This window comes from Garra rufa, chromosome 4 (assembly GCF_049309525.1).
Source record: "Garra rufa chromosome 4, GarRuf1.0, whole genome shotgun sequence".
Classification (NCBI taxonomy): domain Eukaryota; kingdom Metazoa; phylum Chordata; class Actinopteri; order Cypriniformes; family Cyprinidae; genus Garra; species Garra rufa.
This window is the reverse complement of record NC_133364.1, coordinates 56,173,889-56,183,755: the sequence shown is the minus strand read 5'-3', so window position 1 is coordinate 56,183,755 and position 9,867 is coordinate 56,173,889. Positions and strand designations below refer to the sequence as shown.

Here is a 9,867-nt window from a genome sequence, read left to right as displayed (position 1 = left end):
TAGCTGGATGAAGTTATTTGAGATCACTGGGCGGCTTAAAAGGGGCTACGTATCGATAGTAGAAACATTGATCGGCAACTTTTTGATTGGTCGGCGAACATGACGAAGGAGCGCGCTCAGTATTTTTCTGCAGCAGAGCAAGAGCTCTTGATTTAGGGATTTCAGGAGTTTCAGAGTTTATTTAAAACGCAAGGGAACACTGCAAAGGCTGGAAAAGCAAGGAGAGAGGGCTGGCAAAAAGTTGTGAACACATTAAATGCGTTAATGCTGCCCATGTTACATGTTTTTTCCTTGATATGTTTTTTTATTTTATTTTTTTATACACTACCGTTCAAAAGTTTGGGGTCAGTAAGACTTGTAATAGTCTTTAAAGAAGTCTCTTATACTCATCAGGGCTGCATTTATTTGATTAAAACTACAGAAAAAACAGTAATATTGCAAAATGTTTTTACAATATAAAATAATGTTTTTTTTATTATTATCTTAACATACTTTAAAATAGAATTTATTCCTGTGATGAAAAGCTGAATTTTTATCAGCTGTTACTCCAGTCTTAAGTGTCACATGATCCTTCAGAAATCATTCTAATATGCTGATTTATTATTAGAATGATCAATGTTGGATAATATCAACAGTTGTGCTGCCAAATATTTTTTGGAACCTGTGATATATATATATATATATATATATATACTTTCTTGCAAGATACTTTTTTTCCCCACGTGAGTCAGTCCGCGTCAGTCGTGCTCTTTAACCAATCAGATGTGACCTCGCCATTTCAACCAATCATAACCTGTCAGGAGTGCAGCCTAAATCCTGTTTACATGAAATAAACCTGCTCCATTGTTCTTCTTGAAGTATTATATAAAATATATTGTTAATTGTTTATCTTGTCTCTCGTCTCGTCTCGTCCTGCACACAACCCTGACATAAGGTGGTTCTTCAGGCAATTTGAAAAAGGAATATTTCTTCAAAACAGCAATGAAACATGTTTTTTTTTTTTGCATTTACAGATCACATTCTATTAAATATAGCCAAAATCCTACAAAAATCCATTGCCATAACTTATTGCGTGAGTTAAAAAAGTTTCAGTCGGTTAATGGAAACACTGTCATTATACAGCGCTGACATTTATAAAATAGGACCAAAGTTTTGCACAAATCTGTAATGGAAACGCAGCTACTGAGTGCAGTTTCTGTGTCATCCCTAACAACGCTCTTTAACTGTGGCATGTACAGTAGTCAAAATTTGACGTGGATCAAAAACTTTCATCAAAGTTGTTCTAAAACCAAAATAATAAGCGCTCTTGTCTTAGGACAACTTTGATCTTTTTTTTTTTTTGATCCACTTCAAATGTTGACTACTATAGATCATTGCTTAAATATCTGACAGATCATGAGTGCTTCACTTTCTAGTTGCTTCTAGAAGTCACTGATCTTTTGCAAAACATATTTTTTTGAATGTCCCAGACCAAAGACAGGATGCTGGGCAGAATAATTATTTTTGTTGTTGTTTTCTGTTTTGTACTGTACTCTACAGCAGCGGTTCCCAATTCCAGTCCTCGCGATCCACCGATCTGCATATTTTGTGTGTTTCTGACGTTTTTTCTATTCCAACGTTACTACCCTTCGAAGTGGACATCACAGGATATTCCGCCATTATTCATTAGTTCAAAGCGAGCGTATGTGTTCTATCTGAAGGTCATTAAAGCACGCGAGACGTAAATTTAAAATGCATTTATTTACAGATGCACTTATGTCACACTTCTCTAGTAAGTTTCATCTGTGTGTGAAGACGCTACATGCGGTGGCATAACGCAAATATGTGAATGAATGTTTCGAAGTATAGTAAACAGATTTCCCCCGCTTAGGGAGCATGGAGCAATGAACACTTTGCAGGAACCATGTCAATCGGATCGCAGTTTCTGCACAGACCTCACTTCTAATGAGCTGGTTATCTGAATCAGGTGTGTTAACTAAGAAAGACATGCAAAATGTGCAGAGCGGTGGGGCACGAGGACTGGAATTGGGAACCGCTGTTCTACAGTACATTAAAATAAGGAATAAAACAGTTGCAAATGCATAGATTTGTTGTGTTCATCATGTGAAAAGTTTTTTATTTGTATTGTTTTCGTAGTATTGTTTTGAATTGATCTCATCAGTGTGTAAAACTGTGTTGTAGTGTGTGTGTGTGTGTGTGTGTGTGTGTGTTGAGGATTTGTGTGTCATGTCTGTGTCACGGTGAGATGGAGGAGATCTGGGTCCAAATGCGGGGAAGAAGATATTTATTGAATAAACACAAATTAACAAACGAGCAAACAAAACCAAAAGGCCAACACGGCAGAACACGACTTGAATACAAAACCAAAGATAAACAAAACAGGAAACACGGTCTAGGAGCCAGGATAAGTAACACAGAAACAAACCACACAGAAGACAATGCAGCCAGAATGAGTAGTGGGAAATGAGAGTTCTTATAGACCAGATAATTGTGAACAGGTGAGAGCATTGATGAGTGCTAATGACAAGACAGGTGTTACAATCAGGGAAGTGCAGTGCAGGGAAAACAGCGACCTCAGGTGGCTGAGGGAAGCCCCACAGCCCAGATCATGACAGTCTGAGAGCAAAGTTTGGTTTTTCAGCAAGATTGAGTTGTTTTGAGCGGAGAGCTTCATTTTGACCTCAATATATGACGTTTGGGGAATTGAGTTAGAAGTTGTCAATTTGTGTTTAGAGTTCCCTGCTGAAAAAACCAGCATATGCTGGTTTTTTCAGCAGGGTTTCGCAAATAAGAGGCATCATTTCAAGAAATGTGTTTAAGCAATTGAGAAAAACTGTAATATACTAATATACATACTTGGCCATCCCATCACCTTCAGCTTCCTCAGCACCTTGGTGATGTGTTTGGGATCATTATGTTGGAAAACTGCCGTTCGGCCTAGTTTCTGGAGGGAAGGACAGACCATGATGCTACCACCACCATGCTTGACTGTATTCAAGACCAAATTTTCTTGGTACTCCTCACCAGGGCATCGCCACACATGCTGGACACCATCTGAGCCAAACAAGTTTATCTTATAATCTCATCAGACCACAGGACTTGGTTCATGCTCTTGGACAGGTTGTTTTTAGCAAACTGTTTGGAGGCTTTCTTGTAAGCCAGCTTCGGATGAGGCTTCCTTCTGCCTATGCAAACCGACTTGTTGTGTGACGTATGGTCTGAGCACTGACAAGCTGACCTTCTACTTCTGCAACCTTTAAAGCAATACTGGCAGCACTCATGCATTGTTTTTTGAACCTGACGCACAGAACGAGTGCTCAACTTCGTTAATCAACCCTTGCGAGCCCTGTTCTGAATGGAACCCATCTTGGAAAACCTCTGTATGACCCTGACCACTGTAGTGTAACTCGGTATCAGGGTGTTAATGAACCTCTGATGGCCTAGTCCATCTTATAGTATATCTTTTATAGAAGATATACTAAAATGGTTGCTAAAATGTGAGGGGTTTACTCACTTGTGATATGCAGTAGTATTAATTCAGTCCCAAAAACTTTTTAGTTTTAGTGTTAGTGTCAAAAAATTTGTTGTTTAAGCACTGTGCTGATTTGCTGAAGTAAACATCTTTTACAGAACAGTGCCGTACAGGTTTGTGGGTGATGAGGCATAACCCTGAAGACCTCACGTATCAACGCTGCGTACACACAAAAACTTTACGTATGCCAGATTTCACGCTCACGTTTGGATTTACTAGCGATGAAATTAACGTGAGAATGTGCGTTGATCTGCGCCAACTTCATGTCTGGCGTACGTGTATTTCTTGTGCGTGTTTGTTTTATTTCCCTTGGCGACTCCTAGAGGCAATTATGTTAAATTGCACACTACAAAGTATCGCACCAACACATGTGAAAAACATTGCTATTAATTTATAATTGATAAAATAGGTTAATTGACAATATTTTTCTACCAATTATATGATTTAGAACATATAAAAGCATTTGCAAATGTATACAACCCTTAGTCTATGGCAATGGCAGTGTTGGCCTTATTGGAGGACATTGTCAATGGCCGAATCCGAAGAGCAGGGCCGTGCACAGACCTTTTGACGGGCATGTGCTGAAACTGAAAAAAGGGCACCCCCCCCCCCCCCCTAACCCCTCCACCACCAAAAAAAAAAAACACACAATAATATTCTTATATTATATTTAATTAGTATTAATAACTTTTATACATATAATATATACATATAGATGGTATCTTATGTATATATCTTATGTATATGTATATATATATATATATATCTTATGTAAACTAATTAAAAAAACACTGTGATCCACTGGGATGTCCCTCTCAATGGCTATATAGGCTATATAATATGATGAAATGTTAATAAATTACATCATGTAATTTACAAGCATCAGCAAATTCAGCAGATAGCCACAAAATCAAAATAGAAATTTCTTATAATATATTTTACCTAGCTAACAAGGATCACTCGGTTGCTTTGTGTCAAACTAAATCACATTATGTCAACATCACACCGTGTGGTGATGCATTATATGAACCTTTATAGACATAGGCCTACTTTAAGACAACGTTGCACTTATTCAAACAACAATATATTTTACCATTACAAGACAAAGACGTTCATCTGCTTCCGCTCTATGACTCTGACTGATGTGCTGAAACGTTTACAAGTCGCCGCTGTTCTCCTCTTACCTGCATATTTACATCAGACCATTTCTTTTTTAATTCGTTCACAGTGCGATGTTCAGACCCCACTGCGTTAACCGCGTCAGCTAAACTCTCCCACTCTATTTTTTCTATTGATTTTTTTACAAACTTGCAAATAACAGTTTTTCTCCGGTCTACCTCCGATAGGAGCACCTTCAATTCACATTCTGTGAAGTTTCTCTTGCTTGCTTTTTCGTTTTGTTTTGCCAAAGTGGAGTCATTACCATATTAATACGGGGGAGGAGGCAGGGAGGGGTTTTGCGCTCGTGCATGTGCGCTCAATTTCACGTTAATTCGGATGTACAAAGAGATTATGCGTGGAATTCCCCGTACGCAGTGTTTCATACATCTGATTTTTTTACTGCGTACGCACATTTACAGCTTTGTCCGTACGCAATGTTTTAAGTATTAATTCAACGCAAGTGTTTGTACATGAGGCCCCAGATCTCATGAAGCTATATCCTTATATGTAGATGGACCACCGTCAGCGGGTACTGATCTACAGCATTTCAAGAGCATGTGATATCCACGGGATGTTTCTTGACAGGAGGAACATAGGCGCTTAAACACTAGGAGTTTTTTCAAAGTTCCTAGAACTATTGGCAGAAGTAGCTGCTTTTTGGCACATTCGCACTGTAGGAACTAGGAATGGTTTTAGTTCTAAGTAGACCATTTTTTTCCGAACTAAATTAGCTCCTACTTCAGAATTAATTATAAAATATTTCAATAGGCGCTATCAGTGATGCAAGAAAATGTAAAAATATTTCAGAGTTCCTGCTTCTGATGCAAATGCAACCAGGAAAACTGCCCGAGGGGGGACTTGGTTAGTTCCTAGAACTAACACAGTGTGATTGTATAGATGTCAGAATATTACATTTGCATGGTGAGAACAAAAAAAACACTGTGTTTGTTTATGTATATTTTATTAAGATAAGTTATTGATTTTACATATATGTTATATTACATTTATAATGCTATATATTTCTTTGACGCTGTGTTGTTGTTGTTTTTTTTTGTTGTTGGTGTTTTTTTTTGCAACCCTTGAGAACCCAGAGTTTCCCTTATTTCAAGGTTAACATAACATCCTTTTAGAAACGGGTCTCTGTGTACAACAAATTTCTTAAAAGACGCAAACGTAATAGAACCCACTTGCCACTTTTAAAACCCCATGAGCAGATTCACCCAGAACTTACTAAAGAACAACTCAAACATAAAAGTAAATCAGAAAACTAATGAAGTAGCCTATGAAAACCATTAATGTAAGTAAACACATGAGTGTGTTCCTCATCTTAATATGTGCTGCAGATGAAGTTGAGTTTGTGAGATTCAGGAAGGCTGATCCAGCGCTGATCTCCTCCAGACTGAACTGCTCCTTTTCTGTTCTCGAGGCTGCAGTTTTCTGGTGTGGTTCCGTTCCCTGGAGCCCAGTTGTGATAGCACACCATCTCTCCACTCACCCAGAGCCACATGTTCATGATGCAGTAGTTGTGTAAACCCAACCACACCGCCGCAGTAGACGCCCGTTTAACCACGTTCATCACACGCCGCTGAATCTCTTCTGAATGAACCGACACCAGATCCACATGATTCTGTCTGCAGTATCTCAGAGCTTCAGACCACGTCACATTCTCTTTGACCACAATCAGTTTATCTGGACACAAAACAAACCACAAGCAGAAACTAGAGAGAGACTGATCAACAACAACATGCAGAACAAACACTGTGGATGAATTTGTCGTGTCAGACATGTAGCGTGAACTTTAAGAGATCTGGAGGTGATGATGGATTGAGTGTGTTTTGTGAGGATCTACTCACCTTCATGACACATGAAAGGAAATTTGTTGGTGCAAAAGTTGTCATGCCATTGTCCCTGAGTGTTCAGTTTGACAGCTGTACAGTTTTCACCAGGGCTAACATTATTAGGTTCACCAGCGTACCAGTATCTGAATGAGGAGTTACTCTGATCTGACCACTGCCATGAGTCTCTGACTCTGAACAGACCGATCCAGAGTAACTGAACACTTCTATCATTCACACTCTTCTTCAGCTCGTTCATGTCGTTCATGTTGTCAACGGTGGCCAGATCTGAGTATTTCTCTCTGCAGTATCTCTGAGCTTCAGTCCAGTTCTTCTTCTCATTTAAAAAGTGATACTGATGCTGAACACATTCAGATACGGAGCAGAGAGCTGTGAAAGAGAGGCTTTGCTTTAATGCTTTTCATATCAGGATCAAACCTAGAAACTAGAAACCATAAATAAAACCACAAACACACTCACCAGTGAGAAGAAGAATGAACAACAGAGTTTGGTCCATTTCTGTGGAGGTAAAGTACAGATAAACTCAGATTTCAAGTGTTTATAGACTCATTTTGATGTAAAACATGATTTCAGCGATACTTAAAAATCCATCTTAACAGGAAGATAAATGCACCATTCACAATGATTAAGACAATATTAACATGTCAAAAGTCTAATTCTAGTTAAAGAATGAAGATGTGAGTTGTTCTTACTTCAGAGGTTTTTGTCTCTGTCCTGAGTCTGATGTTTCTGTCTGCAGCTGTAACATGATTCTTATATCTGCTCTTATCCCTCATTCAGCGTCACATCATTTGTTTATTACTCTAAACAAAAGCTCTTTTCATTATCTACCTTGTGTGTTTTTTTCTCTCTCTGTCAGTGTTGCTCTGTTGTTGTAATTCTCCAGAAGTGTGTTGATTTGAATGTGACTGGAGGGCCTGTATGTTCCTGTTTGCACACTGTGTAATAAAACATGCAAATCAAAGACAACATTATGGAAACAATAGACACAGAGAGCATACACATTATTTTACTTCCTCTTCATGTGACGTCAACTCAGTCAACATTATAACAGTACATTTCACTGGTGTTAGAAAACACGCTTGCTACTTGGACCTCTCTCTATTTTCAATGATGCACAGGCATGCGAGGACTTTCGGTGACTATACATGATTCAAATTCACATATTTGTCAGGGTGTCTAAACTCAGTCCTGCAGAGTTTATGTATGATCACAAGTTAAGAAACTGACTGACAAGGTGGACGACATGGAAAACAGAAACAGACGGAACAACCTGAGGCTGGTGGGTTTGCCGGAGCGGGAAGAGGGAGACGATGCATGTGCGTTTTTGGCGGCCTGGATTCCAAAAATATTGGAAATGGACTCGAGTACATCATTAGTTATAGAGCACGCACATATAGTCGGCCCACAACGAAACATGGATGCTCGGAACAGAAGACGGGTTGCCATTACACTACCAAGAACACTAATAATTAAGTTCCTAAACTTCAAGCAAAAAGAACAGGTGCTTAGAGCGGCCAGGTCCAAGGGGGTGATTTCATTCAAGGAGCACACTCTTCGCTTTCATCCGAGATGTTTCGTTTGAAGTTCACAGGAAACAAAGAGCGTGTAATGGAGTGAGACAGAAGCTGCGAGAGAGAGAAATCGGTAAACACAGGATCATATATCCCGCCCATCTACTTCTTACTCACCAGGAGAAATCAAGGGTGTTTGACACACCCGAGGCAGTCGAAAGCTTCATTGAAGAATTAGACACAGAATAAAGGTGGGCTCAATCCAACTGGACTACTTAAATCCTGAATGTAAAATAATTGTGTAAAATAATTCAGATCATATACCATGAACGTTATCCTCTTTTTGGTGTGAAGACTCGATAGTGATTAATGGAGACTAATTTGTAAAATAATAATCAAAGGTATTCAGGTGTTATTGTTCTCTGGAAATGTGGAAAAAGTGTGTTTATAGTTTGATATAATATGTAAGAATAATGTTACAAATAGGGTTGTTTGTGACAAATATAGACAGAAGTACCTGATAGTTCCTCACGGGTGTGTGGACCAATCAGCACCATATACGGAGAGAAAGGGGTGGTGGGTTAAAAGCAGTAGTATGGACACTACTGGGGAAATCGGGGTTGATGTTGAATTTTCTTTAAGAATAGGAGTGTTGTTCATTATTGTTTATATTTTCATTTTTTGCTTCTCAGTATTTAAGATTGTTGAGTTTGTAAAAGGCAAAATACCTCTTAATAGGAAATGTAACAGATCATGGGGAGACAGGAAATGTGAAATTTGTAACTTGGAATTGAAGAGGATTGGGCAATATTAAAAAAATAAAGCAGGTACTGGATAGGATCAAACAATTACAAGCACAAGTAGTATTTCTTCAGGAAACTCACATGGTAAAAAGTGAAACGATTAGGATTCGTCGGAGATGGCAAGGTCAGGTATTTGCTGCTTGTCACACTTCTAATGCAAGAGGAGTAATGACTTTAATTCATAAATCAATCCCAATACAGGTTCAGAAAGTAACTAAGGAGACACTAGGAAGATATATTGTCTTACAATGTACATTTTTGTCAAAAAAGATAAATGTAATTAACATTTATGGTCCAAATGATGACAATCCTACATTTTTAATGATTGTTTTTGTTAATTGCTAATTTGCCTGGATACTATTTTATTGCAGGGGATATGAATTGTGTACTAGATCCTACTAAAGATCGTTCAACAGGGATTGATAAAATGCATACTAAAGCCAGGTGATACTGGAATTTATGACCTTAATTTATTATATGTTTGGAGGGATCTTAATCCTGCAGCAGTATCATATTCCTGTTATTCTGGTATGCATCAAACACATTCACGTATTGATTACTACCTAATTTCCACACAATTGCTTAACAATATAACAGACTGTAGTTATTACAGTATAGTCATATCTGACCATGCTGCAGTATCTTTATCATACAAAACTACAAAATTTATTTTAAAAAATCCCCCTTAATGGCGTTTTCAGATCGGATGGCTTAATGATTCAGAGTTTGTAGAATATGTGGGCAAACAAATTGATTTGTATTTTGAAATTAATAAGTCTGAAACATCTGCTTGTATTAGATGGGAAGCATTCAAAGCTTTTATTCGAGGACATATAATTGGGTTTTGTAGTTCAAATGCTAGGAAATCTAGACAAGAAATGAAACAATTAGAAGATCAAATTAAAAAAACTAGAAAATAATATTTTCCAGAAAACCATAGATACAGCAGAAGCAAAAGAGAAACTTTTATTACTTAGGTCCCGATATAATGAATTGTCAGC

The 9,867-nt window shown here is 38.1% G+C and overlaps 1 protein-coding gene across 1 annotated transcript; it reads right to left on the bottom strand.

Annotated features, from left to right (window-relative positions):
• Positions 1–6,020: 6,020 nt before the first annotated feature.
• LOC141332729 (macrophage mannose receptor 1-like) lies at positions 6,021–7,045 on the bottom strand. The gene is made up of 3 exons (XM_073837694.1): positions 7,009–7,045; positions 6,547–6,918; positions 6,021–6,382 (listed from the first exon to the last, which is right to left on the bottom strand). Exons 1-3 carry the CDS (start codon positions 7,043–7,045, stop codon positions 6,021–6,023), a joined length of 771 nt encoding a protein of 256 aa, XP_073693795.1.
• Positions 7,046–9,867: the final 2,822 nt, after the last annotated feature.